Below are 21872 nucleotides of genomic sequence, written 5' to 3' on the forward strand. Positions count from 1 at the left end.
GAGCTAGTGGGATGTGTCCTTGCAAGTTGAAAGGGTAATTGAGCTCACGTTAGCTCAGTAAAAAAATTTCATTTATCTTTGCCTTGATCCCTTGAAGGCCGTGATCGTCTGATCGAGCCCGAGCATGTGATGTAATTGTCTGCACGTTGCCGCATTACTGCACAAATGGACTGGGCGTGCTTATTTTTTACCTTAAGTCGATCTCTTCGACATAAATATTTTTCTTTGATTGTTAAGATGATATCAGTATCAGTCAAAAGCCATGAAACATCGAGCTAGGCTCTGGATTGTAGAAAGATATAAATCATTTCACTCGGAGAAAAACCAAAGTGCAAGTTATTCACACAATCATGTTGGGGCTTTTGGCGTTTGTTCACTCGATAGCAATAAGTTGCCTTTCTGGTCCATCAAAAAAAAAAAAGTTGCCTTTCTGAGCCCACACTCTGACAGGCATGATGCTGTGATGAGCATGTATTTTGTTTGTTTGGAATGAGCATGCCCGTGTGTTTTGTCCTCTCAAACACTTCAAATTTATTTATTTATTTGCTGAATGCAGTTTAGCCGTTTCTCAAAGCCACTGAAGACACATTTTGGTTTGACCTATCATATATTCAGACACAACTTGCTCATGCTGTACTGGTTTGGTGAAATTCCTCAAAACACATTACGAATTCTGAATTTGCCCCTGCTTTGTTAGGTTAGCTGAAGGAAGGTTTGCAGAATTACAGAGCCTGCTTTGTTAGGTTTTGGTTGTTCATCACTTCATCCATAGCTCTGGTAGGTCGTAAATTAAGCTCGCACCTGTTGGCTTCGTTGGCTGCCTACCGTACCGGCGCATGATTGTGCATTGTATACGCTTATCCCGTGTGGCACACTCATTTGGACACCCGGGACCCAAGTTCAGCTGTCACTTTGGTCCATAGCCTGTTGCTTCTGCTGGTACCTGTGGTACGTGAACCAGGCCAGTTGTGTTGTTGAAAGTGCCTACCATTACAGTGGCATTATCAGTCCATGATCAGGCATTCAAAACAGCAATCTGTCATCTGCCGGCACGTACGTACGGCAGCGATGGAGTAGTGAGGATTTGCAAGGAGACGTCCGTGTCGGTGTCGATCTTTGCTCTCTTCATCGCATCAGCATTCATTCGTGCGATGGATTATGGAACGCGCGCCGTTGCATTCATTTGATGCGTCGTGGTCGATCGATGGTGCCCTTGCCGTCTTGCTACGCAACGGTACGTACGGTGGCGGTGGGCGGTGGCGCGGCCAACCGTAGTGCGCGGCGCGAGGTAGCTGCCATGGTGGCGACATGAACCCCGTAGTCCTGTAGCATGCAGACGAGAACGCGCCAACGCCCAGTTGGTGGCCGGCCGGTTGCTAGCTAGGAAAAAGCTACCGCCGCTGCCTTGCTGGTGAGCCGGCCGGTCTCCGGCTCCTCCGTACCGGCCGTGGCGCCGCCGGCCGCTGGGCCCCGTACGTCAGGCCGGCACGTCACGGTACGGGAGCAAGTTGGTCATGGTCGCCACCTACCACCTGCAAGATTCTCACTGCGCGCGGTAAAGAAAAAGAGAGAGAGAGCAAATGATCACCGCACCGCCAGATCGCGACGCCGTGCAGAGTTGCAGATCGCAGCGGGCAGAGTGGAGTAAGTTTCAGCGCCGCAGTTATTACCCACCACGCTGGCTATCGCCTCCGCCTCGGGATGCCCGTACGCCTGTGGCCACCACCACCACCACCACACCACCGCGATTCATTTCGGTATTAAACGCCCACCACGCCGCGGGGGCGGACGGACAGCAGCACGGCCAGACCACGCCGTGTCGCGGGGGCGCGCGCTGTTGCACCCGCCATTTCTAATACCCATCCCGGCCGCCGCTCGGGCCGACGCTGCGCCGTGCATTGCGGTGGTGGTGGCGGTGGAGACGGCGATTGATCTGCTCGGTGGAGGAGATGCGGGTAGGTGCCGGTGAGGTCGGCGGAGGTGGACGGGAGAGGATGGTGGTGAGGAGGGGGTGGAGGAGGGAGGAGGCGGAGGGGGGAGGCGCCGGCGGCGGGTGCTCGGCGAGCTCGACCAGCCGTGGTTCGTCCCTCTGCGACTCGGTTAGTGATCCCTTCATTGCTCCTGCGTTGCTCTCTGGAGCGCCCTTCCGATTGCATTTCCTAATCCTCTTCTCCCATGTCGCGGTAAAAATGAGGAACTTTTGGGCACCCGAGGCGACAAAAGATGCCATTTTTGCGGAAATTTTAGGTGATTGGTTTTAAGTGATTAGAATGTGACGTTCGTTTCATGATGCCAATGCAAGAAACATGAGACAACAAATCAGATACTGTAGTGTAGGTGTACAGCCGAGGAAACCAATGGAGACAAACAAAAAGGTGGTCTTGGCAAATATTGGACGCTTGCACGGAAAGGGGATTGAGCTTTTCGATAGCAAAAAAAAAATATGATTTTTTCGGGAATTCTTTTCTCACTTCAGTTATAGATTGTTGCTTTTCAAACTGTGACTTCACTTCACTAGTTCATTGTTCATACAGTAGGTTCCTGTTGCTTTTGTCCAAAACAATTTCTGGACAGTTTTTCTAAGACAATTGTTGGTGCAGCCTTTGCCCAGCTTTGTGCGGCAACGTGGTGGGCCGGGTTCAGATCTAGAGCTCGATGGGTTGCGCACTTCCTCCTCCAATGGTGAGTGCAATGTGGCGGCACACAGCTCAGTGCTTGTACTCTTACTGTTGTTGCTTGTGAATGCTCTCGCTGTGCACACCTTTACAGCCCATAAAAGTTGAGGGGCTTTCGTGTTCTTCAGCTTCCTCAGGGTCACATGAGGAGGATCACGGGCCAGTAGGGCGGGCAGTGAAGGAAGAGGGGTGGATACAAGTCCAGGGACCGATCAAGAATCCAGCTCACCGTTCTGCCGGAGGTAACGTTCATGAACTTGGTGATGGTGTAGGCAGGATTTTCATGTGTGTCATTCTCTCATGCCTGCATGGTGTTTGATAGAATGCCAAGACCAGCGGTATCGGCTGGGGTCTGTTCTTTTCCATGGTAAGAATGAGCGGAAGCAGCACCCGGCGTCTATTGATTTTGGTTGCCCCAGTGTTGATAGATCCTCCACACATTCTCCGGGTTTCTTGGTCAGCGGTGCCGGTGTGATGAACAAGGGATTGAGTGAATCGTCGCAAAATAAATTAGGTGCGCCGGCCAGCCCAGGAACACCAAGCCACAATCGTCAGGGTGCAACAGTTGTTGGGCTTCAGCAGGGTTGGAATTCTGAAAAAGTAGCCCTGTCTTCAAACGGGCAAAGAAGGCACTCAGGCAACAGCATGGTGCCACCTCATAATACTGGGAGAACGTTGCCCTCAAAATGGGAGGATGCAGAGAGGTGGATCTTCAGTCCAAATCCAAGCAATGCACTTGGGAGGACCTCAATCCCACAGTCGCGACGACCTAAGGCCAAAAGTGGACCTCTTGGACCTCCTGGCAGATTTGGTGAGCCATACTCATCCGCTTCATCATCGTCATCTTTGCTTGACACCGGGAGAGTAGGAAACCTCACAGCGAACTCACCTTTCTTGTCTGGGGTTTTGCTACCTGAACATGTTTGTGGATCCAGTAGCCATGCTGGAAGGGGTCTAAGTGACGTATCTGGTGAGGACAGCAGCAATGGCTTGGGAATCAGGTCTGGTGGAGCAAATGGTGCACATCCTGCTGTGTGGTCTACCGGAGTTTGCCAAAAATTGGATAGTGCAGTTCAGTTATCTCAGTCATTGCCTTCTTCCCAAGAATCAACTCAAGGTATCTTTGTTAAGTACCATTTTTACCCGTACTTTGTGTGCTTATTAGTTAGTGTTGGAGTACTAATGCCAAATGGAAGAGTAGAAAACAATGTTTCTTGATTACGTTGTTTGTTTGCTAAATAAAGTAAATGTTGAAGAGTTCGAGTTAACTATACAAAATATTAATTAGACTTGGTAGGATAGCTATTAATTAGACTATTAGCATGTTGGTAGCCAACTTGATAGGGTAGCTATTAATTAGACTACACTCACAGGTAAATCTTTCACCTTATGCAGATAATGCTCAAAATTTAGAAACTAGTAGCTATTATTCAGAAACATTTTCATGTTTGCAGCTTGCACAGATGAACAGAGAGAAATCACAACAGACTTGACCACCAGCAGTAAACCTGCAATTTTGAGAAAAGATGTGGCAACACAGACCAGCCCTGAGCGCAGCAGGTCCTCTTCTCCTAGCGGGAGGCCTTCATTTTCCCGCTCGCTATCAGCACAGCAAGTCAAGGAGTTGGAGAGCTGTTTCTCTAAGCTTGAAATAAGGGATGTGCAGATGGATGATAGGGTGACTCTGACCAGGTGGTCCAAGAAACATGTCACACGAGGCTCTGAGAATTCTACAAACATTATAGAGTGGAAGAAAAGGACAGTGGAATCTAAATCTTCTGCCTGGGAAGTAACAGAAACTGCGAAGTGTATATCAAAGTAAGGGCTTGCTATTTCTGTTGATCCTTGCAGATAGAAGTATTTTGCCTGACCTTTTTTCAGGCATACAATTAGTTTCTGCATATCACTATACCAGTACTAGACTATCTAGCTAAATTATACTTATAGAACACTACGCATAACTAATAAATGACTGAAATTGCCAAGAGGGTTTTCTAAATAAGCTAAATATTAAAGAAAGAAGAATGTGCAGGGGTAATGCACTTATCTGTTCTACAGCGTTTATCTTAGTCATTGTCGATAACTCAATGATAGTTTTGAATTTTCTATTACATCTAAGACCATCTCATTTTTGAAGTTTGAGATGAAGTATACCTTTTGCATTGGTTTCAAGTGTTCAACTACCATGCTACTCATCACTTCATCAGCTCTATTTGAGAACTGTATAATTTGGAAGTTTGGAATTGACCCTGCCTTATCTAAGTCAATCATCTAATATAAGAGTTTGAGCTGCAATAATTTACTATGCTTTATCAAAACTCTCCATTGCTTCTAAGGATTGAGGGAGAGGAAGCAAAGATGACTGCATGGGAGAATTTGCAGAAGGCAAAAGCAGAGGCAGCAATTCAAAAGCTCGTGGTGTGTTGTTTCTTCTCTCTGGCTCTTCTAATTCAGTTTCTTCCTCTCCTGCATGTATCTAACTTTTTTTCCTGATTTTAGTGCTAATTGGTGAACCTACATTTGCTATGTACAGATACTTTCTTCTTTGCCGCTCAGAATTGTGTCATCCATTCGATTCATACATTCTGTTATGATTTTTTCAGATGAAACTCGAAAAGAAACGATCATACTCGCTGGAGAGGATTTTCAATACCCTCAGGTCTGCTCATAGGAAAACACATGTGATACGCAGCACAACCACCACAAACCTTGATCAGCACATCTCCAGGACTGTGAAAAGGCCATCACACCTAAGCAAGAATGGCCAGATGAGTTCGCTAAGTGGTTGCTTCACTTGCCATGCATTCTAGTTCGGTTTTATTATACATTCAAGTAAGACCGACTTCCATTTTTTTCAATATTAACAAGAAGCTTAATAACTTCTGTAGTTACATTTTTATACCGCCATGTGCTTTACTTTTTGTTTGGAAGTAAACACTATGTGCTTAGTTAACTCTCATTGGATCGACTTTTTTTTCAGACGGTGTTGTCACTTTCGAGGTGAAAACTAGAGGGGAGAAATAGAGGCTTTTTAGTATAGATTACAGATAAGCCCTAGCAGGGGAAACCGAGGCTCTCAACTTATATATCCAGTGGTCACACAGGAGTTATTCTGCCCGGGAACGAAAGGAAATTGACGCAGAGGACAGGAATCAGATGTTACTACACACTTTGTGAAGTATATGATCTATTTTGTATCATCACATGTAATAATAAATCTCTGTTCATACTCTTCCAGGCGCAGTGATGATATCATAAAAACTAAAAAAGTTAATTCCATATCAAGTCCTTTTTTACGGTATTTTTTTTATCCACTCTAGAACGCGCTGTCCGCTTGTGGTTCAAAACTTGAACCAGAATACTGTAGAAGGGTACCATGATCGGCTACGTTTTTTAGAGTACATATTATTCCCTGTTTTTTCTCAACTTCTGTGCGCACGCTTTGTGCTAAACGATGCGTTTTTAACAAGTTTCTATATATATAACCCTATCATCTCACCTTTCTAAAATAGACTTTTTATTTTCTATTAGTTAAATTCATCATTTTCACTATTAAATAACTACTATCACTTTCATCCTTCATCTATAAAAGAACAGAGCCAATATGTTCTTTTTTTAATCAGCTTTGTACATAACGAATGCTCACCTGGAATTGGCATTTTTCTACAATTGTTTGGTGTGTACATATCCTCAACATTACCTGTTTGGACGGGGTTGATTTGGAATTGACATAATTAACAAATTTCATGTGAAATTCTTATCTTCAAAACACCCATAAGAAGTTCACTTCAAAGTCAAACACTCATAAGCTCACCTCAAAGTCACCACACTTGGGTGAGAGGAAGGGACGTAGTAGAAAAGCACGTAAAATGAAGTATCTCATTAATAAACAGTAAAATAAATATTACCTATTGTAAACTTGACAAATAAATTAACATGATTTTTCAACTTAAAATAAATTAACATGATTTTTCAAGTAAGTTTTAGACATAAACTTTTTAAAAACACAGTCTAATAGTTTAAAATGCGTGCTTCCGTCTTCTCTTCCAAAAGAAGGCAACATAGGAGTGAAAAGTGTATGGAATTTCTTGATTCTATCTTTTTATTTTGGGTACCGATAGTTTAGTATTTTGCCTGACCTGAAATTGAACAAAAATGACGGGATTTTTTTTACCGTTCCAACTATATACAGTTCTATTCTGAAAAAGTTATAGTACTAACAATCCACTACAATAAAAAAAAAGCAACATAGTACTAACAATTCACTAGAATAAAAAAACAAACTAAAACCGTTGTGTTACCATCACTGCGTAGTAGTTAGCTACTCAATTATTTTTTAAGGGGTAATTGTCGCTTATGCTTATTATAATGGCTAATCAGCGATTATAAAATAAATTTTGGTAAAACTTATAGATGTATACTTAGCAATTTAATACAAATGCCAAAAAAATTATGATAAAAAACCAAAATCAACTTCAAAATTATGTTTTAAAATTTAAATTTTTGCTAATGCTCATAACTGTTCAAGGGTTAACTAAACTGAAGGATAAACAATGGAGTTCGGAATGAATAATCTGTTGCTGGTCCAACCCGATGGCAAACCATTATGTGGCCTCGGATACAATTATAAGAAAAACCAGTCCTCACAAAGTAAAATTGGCCGTCTGAATATCTTGCCTGTTAAATGTAAGAGAAAGAAAAGTAATAGCTAGCACACAAGTTACAACATGGAGCAAAATTAGTTTTAGATAATAGTACATGTTACAACATCGAGTACATTATGGGTTGGCGGTGTTGCCGGTGTTGTAGGCGGCGTCAGCAGACGATGTGTCCATGTCATTCAAGCCAAGCTCCTCATTCTGGTCCCAGTTCCTCGCATACTCCTCAACTGGAAAATTTACAGAGAACAATGCGTTGAGCACGTCAGAATTGCAGCAATAATGCACGTTATTCCAGAAGATATTATTAGTACCGCACAAATATGTTCCATAATTCACATCAAATACTTGAGACTCTGGGAACCTCACCATTTGGTTAAGCATTTAGACTCAAGAAACGAGCTCCTATGTCAAAGACAATCAAGTATATAATCCAAATAATTGATTAAGCTAACTTACTGGTTAGCTGGCTGTCATCTTCTATAGAATCTGTAGCTGGAGCAACAAACGAAGCTGCCAATCCATCATCGATGATCAAAGTCCATGGCTCTTGTAAACTAAGAAGCTGAAAATACACATATGTAATAGTATTAAGATAGCTGTGCAGAAGATACAAAAAAGTTAACAGTTAATAAGCTGCAATTGAATCCAGATGGAAGGGAACACCCAGAATAGTGATGAGGACTTTAGTACCAACCTCCACTCTCAAGTTTAGCATAACAAACAGGTAAGAAAAAAGAAGAAACATGCGGATGTAAAAGCCTGATGTTATTTTTCAGCATTATCAAGGAAACAACTAGTGCCATATTTTAGGCAGTACGATTTTGCTCAACTGAGACAATCAGAAAGAAACTCCATCAAACTACAGAAAATTTGGAAAGAAAATAAATGATGAAACAGATAAAAACCTTGTACAGGAAACAAATTACCCACCTTGGATAATCTATCCTTGAAATCCTCCCATTTCTTCTTTTTCCATTCCAGTGTGCTATCACCCAACTGGAATCCATGCACTCTCTCCAGAGCTGTCACCTCAATATAAAGATATCTATTTCAGTTCACAAAACTGTATTGAATAAAGAACCTTTCACAGATTTCATTGAATAAAGAAGTTATCTCTGAGCTTTATCTACAAGTGCAATGGGTGCTTGCAGCTACTCGCCTACTCCCTCCGGCTATGAAAAGCAGTTCTTTTGGACATGCATCCAGTCAAACTTTCTAAATATCAATATACTTCATCATAATGTATAGGACTATAGATTTGTCTCAAAACATAATAATAAGACTAATTTTTATTGGGTTTACAAATATATTCCAACAGAAATTATTAGTCAACTATACGTTTTGAAGACTGTATCGATGCCCAAAACAATGTGTTCTATGACTGGGTGAGTGCTAATGTTAGGGGGAAAAGCTTGTCAGCATACCATGTACATGATCTTGAACTGCCAAACTTCCTTATAGTCCATTTTGGTGTTGAATATAAGGGAAAAGTAGTAAATAAGTGAGATGAGGCACCTACCCTCACATATTTTCACAATTAGACCTTCAACTGTTGTAACAATACCACCCAATGTTCCACTTGCTAGCTCCAACTCGAGTTCAGGTACTTTCACACCAGCTGAATCTGACTGAAAAAAGGAAAACTCCAAATTAACAAAATCGTGTATCAAACTTGATCACACCAAAATGCAACTGAAGTATGCATCTAAAGAGTAATCCTACATTGGAAAGCATTATTTCTGTCCTTACGCTACAAAAGGAAATTAGGTTTAACTCATCAAGTTCTTTACTACAAGGGCACCCGATCTCGTAATGGGGAATATGGTTATTTATATCCTTTTGCCCGCTGAAAATAGGGATTTTGACTTACAAAACAAACTAGCATGCAATGCGAAAATAAACACCATCAAACAGAGCAAAATTTCTGACCTTTATGACATCACGTGTAAGATCTTTTCCATTTTGCACATGTAGTGTAATTTTCTTTCCTTTGGCTGGGATTTCACCACCAGGTTTCAACTGATTGAACAAAAAAACCATTGTTAGTTCGGAGTTGTCACCAATGTACAGCATTTTTTCTAAAAGAAACACATGTATGACAATGGAAGTCTGGTACTGACCTCTGAGTTGCGATAGCCACACATGTCACATGTTGTTGCCATAACAATAACCTCACGAAAATATGGGATTTCTAACCAAATGTCAAGGATCAGACACTATTGCAAATATTGATTATTAGCAGTGCAATAAATCACTGGAGAGCATGTTAAAACTATGATATTATTTATCCTTGGCAATATGACATAACACATAAAACATGCACGTAGCCGTAAGAACATTCTAAATTAAATATACTAAATATTCCGTATTCTCCTGTTTTCCAAGAGACCAGCATTGGTCACAAATTCAAACAAGGATATAGAAACATTACTAGGGGTGTAAGTAGGGGTGGCCATTCAGTCTTGATCTCGGTCTTTGGTCTTAACTAAATTTCAGTCATTAGAAACACAGGACTGATCGGTCTTGACAAAAAATGACGACCGAGTAATTCGGCCTTGGTCCCAGTCATGACCTTCAGCAACAAGTTCATAGATGCAAAAGATATCATAGAAATTTTCAACGATTTCATATCATAAAATTCACAAAAAAAATGCGAGCATGACCGATTGGATTGCATGCATCGGGGGAGTAGGGATGTGAAAATTAGGGTTTACTCCTATTGGACCTAGTGGGTTGGAGATTGCATTTGGGCATTTTTGATCTATTCTATCTTTTCGGTTAACTGGAGGGACTAACCAAATTGACCGAACAAAAATCGGTCTTTCACTACCTTAGACCGAATTTATGACCAAAATTCTTGGTCGCGGTCATTTTGGTTTGGCCTTCGGTCTCTTTCTTGCCCACCCCTAGGTGCAAGTGGGATGACCAGCAAACCCACTTATAGATCAATTAAGTGGAAAACATGTGGGCCAACCCACTTAATTGGTCTATAAGTGAGATAACAGGTCATCCCAATTACACCCCTAAACACTAAAATGACCTAATTGACTGTTTCTGAGATTATTGATACATGTTAACATTAAACATACTCTCTCTCTCTTTTTTTTTTTACTTAAGAGTCCATATAGAAACAGTGAACAAAAGGTGAAAAGGATACTTGTAGCAAAGAAACGAGTGACACACTCAGTTCCACAGGCCCCACATGTTGATGGCAAAGTATCAACCTGACCAAGTAAAAAGAAGGCATGAATAAACAAAGTCTTGAACAAGATAATTGCCAGGAAGCTGAATAAAGCATACCTCTTCTGGTGCTGAATATCTGCACAGCGCTGCAGCAACTTCATCGGGGTTTCCCTGAGCTATAGCACGCCGACCTGCAACAGCTCCAACTGAACCATGGGGCTCCTTTTGCAACACCTCAGAGTTTCCTTCCACTGTTGAAGAATTGCTAACAGGTTGCTCCCTAGGTTCTTCTGTAGGTGGTTCAACAAGAAAACCAAGTGCTGCTTGTTGTTCACGTGTCCTTTCATAGAATTTCACAGATAGCAAAGGATCTGATGAAGGTGCATTTCTGCAGGAAGATTGGTCAATGTGTGTCAAAGTAAAGTATAATCACTTCAAGCATGTGGTGATCTAATAGAAACACATAGAGTATCATCTTGCCATGCACATCATGCAGGAAAACTCCACAGCACAAGTATAGGCCCCTTGAGCATGCTAAATGAAGCTAGAAATAATATCATTATATAAACATAAAGAAAGAGAACCAAAACAAATGTGTTGAACACTTGGGACATTATCCTTCATGTAAAAGCAACTCTAAAAAGAACCTATAAAGTAACATCAAACAAACTGAATTCTGGAGGTTACAGATAATCTTACGGGTTTTCAATGAAGCTATTTCCAGCAGGATCATCAAGAACAAAAGTGAAAGAAGCTTCTCCTAATCCAAGAGATCTTAATTTTGTTAAAAATTGATCGATAGCTTCAGCCTTTTGAGGATCAACTTTCTGTAGAACAAAATAGAGATTAGTGTATCACTATGTGGCACAATTTAAGTTCCAGACCTACGGATATGATCACTGAGATTCACCTTTCTTTCATCTTGAAGTGCCTGCAGCTCATCAACAGCTCGCATAATAATGCCTTCCACCTAATTCATGAGGAAAAATGCTTAGAGAACTAGCACCATATATACTTTTTTTTAAAAAAGAGTTTGATATGAACATTTTCAAAGATATACATGCAGAAAGAAATGGAGCATACTGTTGAAAGTGATCCACGCTGAGCTTCTGGAGGGATCTCAAAGTCCAGTTCTGGAATCTACATGCCAAATGTGAAGTTAAAGATAAATCATATTACATATATTTGTAAATGCATCAGCAAGAGCAAGATCGGCATACCTTAATAGTTGCTGAATCAGATTTCACAACCTGACGGTTCAGTATCTGTGCGAGTACTGATTGTTAGTTATCAAATTAACATATGATGAGAACGATTTATTACTAAAATTACAAAACATGGACAGAAAGCAGCATGCATGTGTATTTGAATTTTGAATTATTGCAGAGTTTATGAAGAGCATTAAGGAAAGCACCAATGACGAGCAAAGAAAAGAAAAGGCATAGGTGCCAATTATCTCAGCAAAATCTTGCTTGGACATACAGGACAGAAGAATAGATCTGCGTACTTCTACAGTCTGATTCCTCACGTGCAATGACTAATCAAGTAATCATGATTTTGTAGTTTGAATCAGTTTTGTGTTCTTGTCTAGAATTCTTTCAAATCCATGAAGTACGTTGCAATCTATCACAGGTCTTAGATTGGAATAGGTTCTAGAGATCTTTGTGAACATCCTAACTAAATTTCATCAATTTTGGTCAAGGTATGATCGGATATTCCACGTTCATCCTAAAAAGGTTTCCAGGTTGCACTTTTTAGTTGGTAGACTGACTCAGCAACTAGTCAAACAATGAGAGGCCCAGTCAGCTGAAAGTTCAACAGATATTTTTATTTTTGGGGTGAATTTCTTCATTAGAAATACCGGTGCAAATAGAAACATTGCAGTGAAGTACATAGGGATTCTAACGAATACCTCCACACTCTACTCACAAGTTGTAACCTTCAGAATGCTGAAATCATATCATAAGGAAAATTTTGAGCTAACCAAAAGAATAAGTTTTGAGGTCTGGTTTATTTTATACTCTCTACGTTTTACAGTGTAAGACTTTCTAGCCTTGACCAAATTTATATGATGCTAATGAATCTAGATGTAAGACTTTTTAGCCTTGACCAAATTCATATGGATGCTAATGAATCTAGACACATATACAAACCATATACATTGATCAATGAATGAATCTAGACAAGGCCAGAAAGTCTTTGCAACATAAAAAGGAGGGTGTAATTACAATAGAAGCTTGATTACAATGATTTCTTACCCAGAGAAACACATTACTCTTTAATCTCTCATGGATACTCATTTGGCCATCATTCAGGTTCGTGTCTTAGCAATTTCTTAGCCAGCTTGAATAGGCACATACTTCAATGAGCTATATCTATATATTGATTAGGTGATAAGAAATGCAGAAATCAATGAAAGACAGGATTTTCTTAAGGTTTGACTCTGTTACTTTCTAATCCTCATTAAAAGAAATATTCGTCGCCTTCAAGAGTAAATATTATCCTTCATGTTGTTGATATCTATCAAGAAAAATGAAGTTCTTGTGGGCCATTTGGGGTTGGTTAGCTGTGAAATGTGACTATCAATATTCAACAAGGTGGGATAGGTGAGCGAACAAAGAAACGAAAACTCGCCAAACCCGGTGAGGATTCAGGGGGTCATGTTACTAATCAGATTACATGACACGGCACAGCTAAGTGCAGCACTCACCATAGAATACTAAACGGGTGACAACATTAAAACAGCCATGCTACAGAACCATACCTCGTTCTGTCCACGCAGGACCTCCAAACGGTAACAGCATCCCTTTGGCTGGAGTTGTCCAGCAAACTGAACCTCATTGTTCCTAGCACAGAAAATTACACCAAATCAAGATACCACCCAGCTCTACTAGCCGTAGACTTGTACCAGTGGACTCACAGATGGACAATCTCATTACCTCTCGCCACAATGCGGGCACTCGAAAGCCATCAGAACCACCTGCAGGTTTACAAATGTGAATTTGACAGCGCTCTCCAATGAGAACAGCAAGCAGCCGCCAATGAGCACGGCTAAGAGAGCAAGCTCACCTCCCGGAAGTGCGGAATCATAGTCAGCAGAAGCCTTGTGGTGCCCTGGCCACAGAAACGCACAAGTCTCAGCACTCACTACAGCCAAACCAAACTAAAATACACCAAAATAATAAGAAGAAGAAGAAGAAGAAGAACAGAGCGATTTAGGCAGGCACCGCAAGGGCCCTTACGTTGTCGCCGCAGCGCATGCAGAGGGACTCGATCTCGTGGAGCGGCGTGGCGTGAACCTCCTCGTCGTCGCCCGCCGACTCCGCCGCCGAGCGGAGGTCCACCACCACGCGCGCTTCCTCCCCGGAGCCCGCCATGGCCGCCGCCGCCGCCGCCGCTGCAGGACGCTGGTGGATAGCGTGGGTTCTAGCTAGTGCCCTCGCGAGCGAAAGGAGTGGAGGCTTTCGCTCTCGCGATCTCTCTCGGCTTAGCTCTCTGCCTGGTTCGCGTGTGGTGCCCGCGGAGTGGAGCTCTGGCCTCTCTGGTGGCTTCGCGGCGGGAGGGGGACGGAGGAGAAGGGAAGGGAAGACGCGAGGCGAGAGAGACCTAGGAGCCTCTGGAGTCTGGAGATGGGCTGGGCTCATCAAACCAGATGGATTTAGGCCCATGTGTTAGTGGAGTATTCCCTACGTATGACTCTTTGATCCATGTTTAATCTATTTTCGTTTTATTAAAAACTTACACATTTATTTTATTGTTATTGTATTTTTATTTAATGTATTTTAATTATAAATTATATTTTTATATATGTATAAAATTCTTAAATAAAATGAATGGTCAAATGCATGCTAAAAATATAATTGTTATTTATTAGAATAAGGAGGGAGTACTAATAAATATTAGTGCTTATGAAACCAGACAGGGGCGGGGGTTTCTTGGAACCTGGTAAAAAAAGTTAGGTAGAGTTTAGTTTTTTTTACCATATATTTATCAATAGCACAATTTTCGATCTAAATTTAGAACATCTGTAACAATCTGAACTTGATTTAAAGCGTAAAAAACAAATGTGCGAAGCAGATAGGACAGGAGGGATGGCACTGGGCGGTTAATTTGTGCCACCCCTCGAAAATTATCTCATCCTTTTTATCCCTTATAAGATTAGAGATAGGGGCGAGGAGTCGGTTAGCAGGTTATGTATACGTGGTCAGCTAGAGTCGCTTAAAAATTATACATGGTTATTTAATTAAACTAGAGTTAGCTATGGTTATCCATGGGTTAATCTACATCCATTCATACCACCCTATCTTTTCAACCTTAAATTTAGAGTTAATTTTAGGTTTTATTATCATAGTTTATTTTTCAACCTAGACTTAAAAACACATATATAAAAATTTTATTTATAAACTATTTTTCATTTGTAAATATGATATTTGGTTTTTACTTAACAAGTGAAAAGATGACCCTGCTATATTACACGGAAAAACTATATATAACCACAAACTACTCATTTTGAGATTACATGGAAAAAAGCACACAATCCACCACGCGCTCTAATTCACACCTCCTACAACACGCCTGAAATGCACTAATTTGTCTCCCTTCACTCACCCACATCACGAGAGATCATACTCTTACAAGACAAGTTATGCCACACTTTGAACGTCCTCTTGTAATAAATAACAAGAACCTATTTTGCGTTAAAAAAAATTAAGACCGTGTTTGGTACAGAACAACTCCAAATCCGAGATATATTAGAGTTGGGTATTTCTAGATCCTAATCCATAGATCTTCATCCATAATTACATTGATAACATATTCATGAATCATTTTGTTTCTATTCTTGATAAAAATATAAAATTTTAAACCTCTACTTTAACTTACATTTCTAAATTCTAACATGGTTTTGGGGTCTAGAGCGGTGCCAAAGAGGGCCTAATATCAGCAATCGTTTGCCGGCACCGTAACAAACTAACAACAGATAAGTTAGTAAAACAGGACTACCTTGTTGCCCAACTACTGAAGCCAAGCAACGCACATGTCACTTTTAAAGTTTCAATCACGTCACCATGCGAGTAAAAAAGTAAACACGCTACAGTCGCATGTTTGCACATCTATCGAGCCAATTGAGGGTGAGGGCATCCAGGCAACAAAATTGCTGAACAGAGGTTTGAACTTTGAAGCTGAATCGACGCTGTAAACATTTTGTTGCAGGCTGGACAAAATGGGTTCATCCTTGAACGTCACATTGAACATGATATCTTCTTCTGATAGTGCACATACAAAATATCAGTCAAGCTTAAGGTAATCATCACTTGATCAATTGCAATATTTAGATCATGTCAACTGAAGGAACAAAGATAATATGCAGCATATCAGCCCATATCCTACAAATGGATTTATCTATGCAAATTAGGTGGGTGGGGGGTAGCAAAAACAATTGTTAGGAAAGAAGGTGCACAACGAAGATGTGGAATTTAACATGGAAACCCTTACGGTTACGGGGAAAAATCACGAGCGTTGACCAGCAATAACCACTATAAGAAGATAATTACAACGCAAAGAAATACAACGGGCCATCAAGGGGAAATCTAAGGAGACGATTGTCTGACTTTTTCATGAAAAAACCAAACAGCGTATTTGTAAACGAAAAATAATTTGTGAATAATTTTTTTATATATGTATTCTTAGCGATCTAAAAACAAAGGCTAAAAAAAACCCGAAAATCAACTCCAAAATTAATATTGAAAATTTAAATTTTGGCTTATAAGCATAAGAATAAACGAAAAGAGGGTTCTAATAGTAAAATACTAGAAGTCATATTAGGAACCTAATATTATAATCCGAATATATTGTATATGAAAATTTGGATCATATATCTAACACCAATGTTTTAACAACACCATACCGCTAAATTATCATTTTTTATATCCAACACGCAATAGCATTAAATTATCATTTTACAAGTTATAATGCTAGACTTATCTTTTCAATGAACAGAATGTGGTGTTCATAGTCCTAACAATCCGAGAAAAGATCATTTTTGTCAAAGCTAAAACATTTATGCCTATCACCATCGAATAGAACTTACCAGTTAGTAATCCAACTGTGTCATTATGTGCTAACAGATCATATCAGAATGAATTGACCTCCACCTGATCTTCCAATGTAAATTTGGCCTATCCCAACAAATATAGTGGAATGATTTCCATCCAGATGTCCAACGATGCAACAGAGGAATATAATGCTGTCTCAGGAAGAGTTGCAGACCCAGAAAAGGACAAGGTGAAGAAAACAAGACACCTTTTGTCTTGAGCATAGCTAGCACAACTAAATGTCTCCTCTTTGCACATTACAGAGGGCCAGAAATTGTGCGTATATCAGCTCTTGGGGTAATCAAAAACCATGCCATTTGCCACGCCTTTGGCTCGTCCATGGCCAAAGAATTTTTTTATAATAGCCAGTGAAAAATCAATGACTGTCCCAAGCCCCATCCCAGTAATCAAATTTCCATCAATCACAACCTTTGATCGGTCAATAACATCACAAGTGAGCTGATCGACTATGGAAGGATGAGCTGTCACTGATTTATCCTGATTAACAATTTCAATCGCAGTTATTGACCATATCTAGAGAATATAACTTAAGATGCCAAGAGTTTTTAGTTCCAAAATGTCACCTGGAGTAAACCCTGCTTCTGCAAGATCATAGGAGAAGAACAGATCCCACCATACATCCTACCTGTTTGCTTTTGTTCCTTGAGTAATTTCTTCAGAACTCTGGACTTGTGCAGCCTCTCAGCTCCAGAAGGTCCTCCCTAGACAATGCCAAGAGATTCACAGAATGAAACTAGAACTAAAATAAGTGAGCATATTAGCTGAAGAAGCACAGAAAGGTGAAATAAAGCTTGCAAATATACACACTTGAAAAGGCTGAAATTTTAGCTAGATGGCCATCAAAGTCCCTGATAGTTTTGAAAGTCTAATGACCCCAGTGCGTCCCTGATAGTTTTGAAAGTCTAATGACCCCAGTGCAGCACCCAAGAAACGTGATAAGAAAAGGAAAATGAGGATAGGAATTGGCATTGTGCCTTTTTTGTGCTCAGTACTCAGTAGAGGACTAAGATTTAAGACAACCAGCAATCCCTCCTCCAAACATCTGTTTCTTTTAGCGCTCATGCCTTTGTTTTGGATCCTCTTCTTTTACATCAATTGGATGTGGATTATTTTCATTATCATGTTATAGAATAGCGAGGTCCAGTTATATCACATACAAAAAGGCCTTACAAAAAGGATTTTCGAAAAGATCAGATAATTCTAACAATCGCCAAGAAATTTTTTTTACCAACTTGATGGTAAGAAATTCTGGGACCAAACTATTTACTTTGTACAGCCAACCCACAATATTTAGTGCATAAAGGAACAGATGTGACTATGAACCATGCACATGTCGAGATACAAATATACTTAAATAAAGTTGCAACACGAATCCAAGAAATGTTTTCATATATTTCTATTTCCCTGAAACAAAAAGAACGCCTGAGAGAACATAAGAAACTACTATACTAAAATTGATTGGGATATCTTAAAGTCCTAAAGGCTATTGGAGACACACACAGCTAACCAAATGTAAGGATTTAGTGCTAAGTATACTTGTTTTTTCATTTTTTTCTTGAGCCAATACACAATTTGGTATTAAGATCAAGTCCTACACATAAAACTGCTCAGTATGGCTGATCATGCATGTTAGGAACACACTTCAGAATGGACTTACTTTTATAGTAACATAAAACTACATAAAAGATAAGGTCAAAAGCAAGCATCATGATGGTGATGGGAATTTATAACTGTTCATGAACCAGCTAAATGAAGATATCTTAGAGGAGCAGCAATGAACTTTTTTTTTCAGCATTTATGATATCCAAACGAAAAATATGAAATGAGTAATAGCTTACTGGAAGGATTATTAGATCATATTTTAAGGCAGAAGCATCTAAAATGGATTTATCAGCAACAATCCTCATCCTTTGGGACCCAAGAATACTTCTTGATTTTTCAACCGATGCCAACACCACATTTACTTTTGCTCGCCGCAAAACATTTGCCAACATTATTATCTCCATCTCTTCTGAACCATTTGCAATTGGAATGAGAACCTGTTCCAGAAGTCAAAAGCTGTTATATCAACTAACAGAATGCTAGATCAGCAGGCCACATGCAACCAAATTAAGCTTTACAACATCAAGCATGCATCTTTTACCTGTCAACTGTTCAATAAAACATTGCTACATTTCATATCTTTATTTTATTAGTAAGCTCCCATATTCATTTTGCACTAAAATATAAGGTAAAGGATGGTACCCTAAATAAATATGACACAACTCATAATTGTTTTATGTACTTACATGAGGATTGTGATCAGACGACCACTCAATTTCGTTGACTTCAATACTTCTTTCAAGATTATCATCAACGTCTGTCATCTATAAGAGAGCACACATTAATCGAACAGAGATCAACACCTATTTTTTGTGTTACAATGAAAAATAAATAGAATTGTCATTTAAAATATTATACTTGACTATGCAATAACTACAGAATCATAAACATACATGAGTATTGCACTAAATATTGCAGAACTGAGATGACCCTTGAAATATTAGAGATGATTATATAATAATTGCACAATTACCAACATGAATTAGTGTTAGTGTGTTATGATGAAAAACACGACAGCTGGAAAACATAGCACAGAAATTTCCCAGCATAGCCAACTGAAAGATAGTAACTAGTAAGATTTACCAAAATAAACAAAATTGCAGAACATTTACTGACACATGAAGAATTAGACTTTGAAGATAGTTATCTTATAAACTAGAAAACGGAATGTAATAAAGAAGTGAAGGTTCTCTTGTTGCAAACCAAAGTGGTGTCCATATCTTCAGCTGTACAAGGGCCAAACAACTGCTCTACAAATGATAAAGCAAATTGAAATGATGTCCCTGGTCCACGGCTTGTTGTGAGCTCTCCTGAAACTTGAACATTTGATTCAACAGCTCGGAATGTTGGGAGATCTTCTATAAAGGATGGGTGACAAGTGATCTTGCAAGCCAAAAGAAAAGAAGCAATATCAACTAAAAATGACAATTCTTGATTTAATAAATTCAGTCACATTGTGAAATGACCACCTTTTTTCTCTTGTGGAGACCCCACGGCATGAGAACAACAGCTGGTGCAGCACATATAGCACCGTACAATCTTTTCTCCTCGGCCTGTCTAACTGTGATCCTCTGAAGGATCTCACTGTCTCTCAACCGCACTGAACCAGGCATTCCACCCTGAACGCGTTATCAGATGAACCCAAGATGAGATTTTGGACATTGACAGTATGTGACAATATGGCAAATGCATAACATCACATGTTAACGAAAGGAGTCAGAGCGACAGAAAAACGTCAGATATCATCAGTAGGAAAATTGAGTAAATGTGATAGATCACCCTTTGCAGTGCTAAAAATAATGTATTTGAATTATGTTTTATAGAAAGACTGGAATGCTCTTGAAAATTAATTCCTACTGCTAATGTCAATAGCCGTTACCACATAAACAGAGATACTGGTTGGCACGAGAACAGGTTAGGTACCGGGAGAGCCACAAGGTCGAACACCTTGTCGGCACAATCGGCAATGGGCTTGTCAGCAACGATGCGGGAGCCACACGAGGCCTCCACCTCGAGGCCATCCTCCACGGAGGCCAGCGTCACGTCAGCGCCGGCTCGGCGGAGTACGCCGGCAAGGATGACAGCCTCCATCTCCTCCGTGCCCATGGCGATGGGCACGAGAACCTTTATAGCACAAAGCGCAGAAAGTTTTAAGCTCATGGAACTATCGAACAGCGGGAGGCCGACGAGCGGAGACCGAACCTTCTTCTTGTTGGCAGGAGGCGACGAGGAGGCAGCCGTCGCGGCAGCGGCGGAGAGTGAGGGGGCGAGGGCGACCCGAGTGACGGCGCGGCACGCCGGTGGCCGAGCGAGAGGGTGACCGCCGCGGTTCGGTAGATGCGGCGGCGGCGGCGGCCGCCGCACCGCCATGGCAGGAAGTGGGGTCGGGGCGAGAAGTGAGCGAGACGAAGGGAGCATGGCGCGAAGCTCAAGCCTGGAAGGCTGGAACAAATGGATAAGCCGCTGCTGTGTCGATACTGTTCGGAGTCCCGGTACGGCGAAGGAGAATTTGACAATTTGTTCAATATTTAACTCATTTTAGTTTCTTTTTCACACCTGGGCGCACAAAATTATCCCTATATTTCCCGCTGCCGCCAACCTTGAGATTTTTTGTAAGGGGTTGTTTAGTAGGCAAAAAAATTTGCTAAAGAAGTCACATCGAACATTTGACTGAATGTCGGAAGGGGTTTTCGAACACGAATGAAAAAACAAATTTCAGATTCCGTCTAGAAACCGCAAGACGAATCTTTTGAGTTTAATTAAACCGTCATTAGCACATGTTGGTTACTGTAGCACTTATGACTAATCATGTCCTAATTAGGCTCAAAAGATTCATCTCACGATTTTTCCCGTAACTGTGTAATTAGTTTTAATGTTCATATATATTTAATGTTTTATTTATGTATCCAAAGATTCGATATGATGTTTTTGTGAACATTTTTTAGGAATTAAACAAGACATTAAATATATCAAATTTTTAGACATCTAAATAAAGCATTAAATATATATGAACATTAAAACTAATTACACAGTTATGGAAAAACTGCAAGACGAATCTTTTGAGTCTAATTAGGACATGATTAGTCATAACTGCTACAGTAACTAACATGTGCTAATGACGGGTTAATTATACTCAAAATATTTGTCCCATGTTTTCTAGACGAAATCTAAAATTTACTTTGTAATTAGACTATATTTAATATTTCAAATACGTGTCTAAAGATTTAATAAGATATTTTTTTAAAAAAATTGCCTAAATATAGAGTGGTGATTCTCCTCGGAGTAAAAATTTCATGCTCCATACCACCCGCCCACGGTACACTCCAACCATCACAACGGGAACCCCCCAAAAAACCCAACCCACGTTGCCCGGATCTGCTACCATATCCGGTAGGTACAGCTCTTTCTAGAAAAGCCAAGGCTTCCCTCACAAACCCACTACCGTGACTGGCGGCTGGGACCCACCACCCCACCGCCAACAGAAGGGCCCACTTGCAAGCTCCGTCACGGTACGAGCGCTACTGCTACTGTTTGCTTCTGCTCTGTCCGGGAGCCGCCGGTTTCCGGTGTAAAATAAGCAACCAACGGAAGAGATGCGCCCCACGTGTCGCGCGATGTTTGGTTCTATTCCCCACGCT

The 21872-nt window shown here is 40.5% G+C and overlaps 3 protein-coding genes across 4 annotated transcripts; 1 reads left to right on the forward strand and 2 right to left on the reverse strand.

Annotated features, from left to right (window-relative positions):
* Positions 1-1578: 1578 nt before the first annotated feature.
* Positions 1579-5995, forward strand: LOC102719792. 2 transcript variants are annotated; one of them, XM_040527102.1, is made up of 8 exons: positions 1579-2099; positions 2601-2682; positions 2804-2917; positions 2998-3792; positions 4130-4493; positions 5012-5090; positions 5279-5507; positions 5656-5995. In XM_040527102.1, exons 1-7 carry the CDS (start codon positions 1950-1952, stop codon positions 5483-5485), a joined length of 1791 nt encoding a protein of 596 aa, XP_040383036.1. In that variant the 5' UTR covers positions 1579-1949; the 3' UTR covers positions 5486-5507; positions 5656-5995. The 2 variants fall into 2 exon arrangements, with proteins under 2 accessions (XP_040383036.1, XP_040383035.1); XM_040527101.1 differs by having other exon boundaries at positions 1582-2099; positions 5012-5093; positions 5656-5993.
* Positions 5996-7252: 1257 nt separating this feature from the next.
* Positions 7253-14076, reverse strand: LOC102708822 (zinc finger protein ZPR1-like). Its single transcript, XM_006659427.3, has 16 exons — positions 13762-14076; positions 13589-13633; positions 13459-13499; positions 13284-13365; positions 11740-11784; positions 11603-11659; positions 11430-11489; positions 11219-11346; positions 10637-10907; positions 10494-10560; positions 9457-9527; positions 9266-9355; positions 8856-8964; positions 8267-8358; positions 7793-7898; positions 7253-7563 (listed from the first exon to the last, which is right to left on the reverse strand). The coding sequence occupies exons 1-16, from the start codon at positions 13894-13896 to the stop codon at positions 7454-7456; spliced, it is 1509 nt and encodes a 502-aa protein (XP_006659490.3). The 5' UTR covers positions 13897-14076; the 3' UTR covers positions 7253-7453.
* A 1136-nt stretch (positions 14077-15212) lies between these two features.
* Positions 15213-20904, reverse strand: LOC102720071 (protein DJ-1 homolog C). Its single transcript, XM_040527103.1, has 9 exons — positions 20437-20904; positions 20158-20358; positions 19704-19853; positions 19438-19617; positions 18921-18998; positions 18471-18671; positions 17196-17333; positions 16608-17109; positions 15213-15783 (listed from the first exon to the last, which is right to left on the reverse strand). The coding sequence occupies exons 1-8, from the start codon at positions 20650-20652 to the stop codon at positions 16897-16899; spliced, it is 1377 nt and encodes a 458-aa protein (XP_040383037.1). The 5' UTR covers positions 20653-20904; the 3' UTR covers positions 15213-15783; positions 16608-16896.
* Between the last annotated feature and the right edge of the window lie 968 nt (positions 20905-21872).

This window comes from Oryza brachyantha, chromosome 8, assembly GCF_000231095.2.
Source record: "Oryza brachyantha chromosome 8, ObraRS2, whole genome shotgun sequence".
NCBI lineage: Eukaryota > Viridiplantae > Streptophyta > Magnoliopsida > Poales > Poaceae > Oryza > Oryza brachyantha.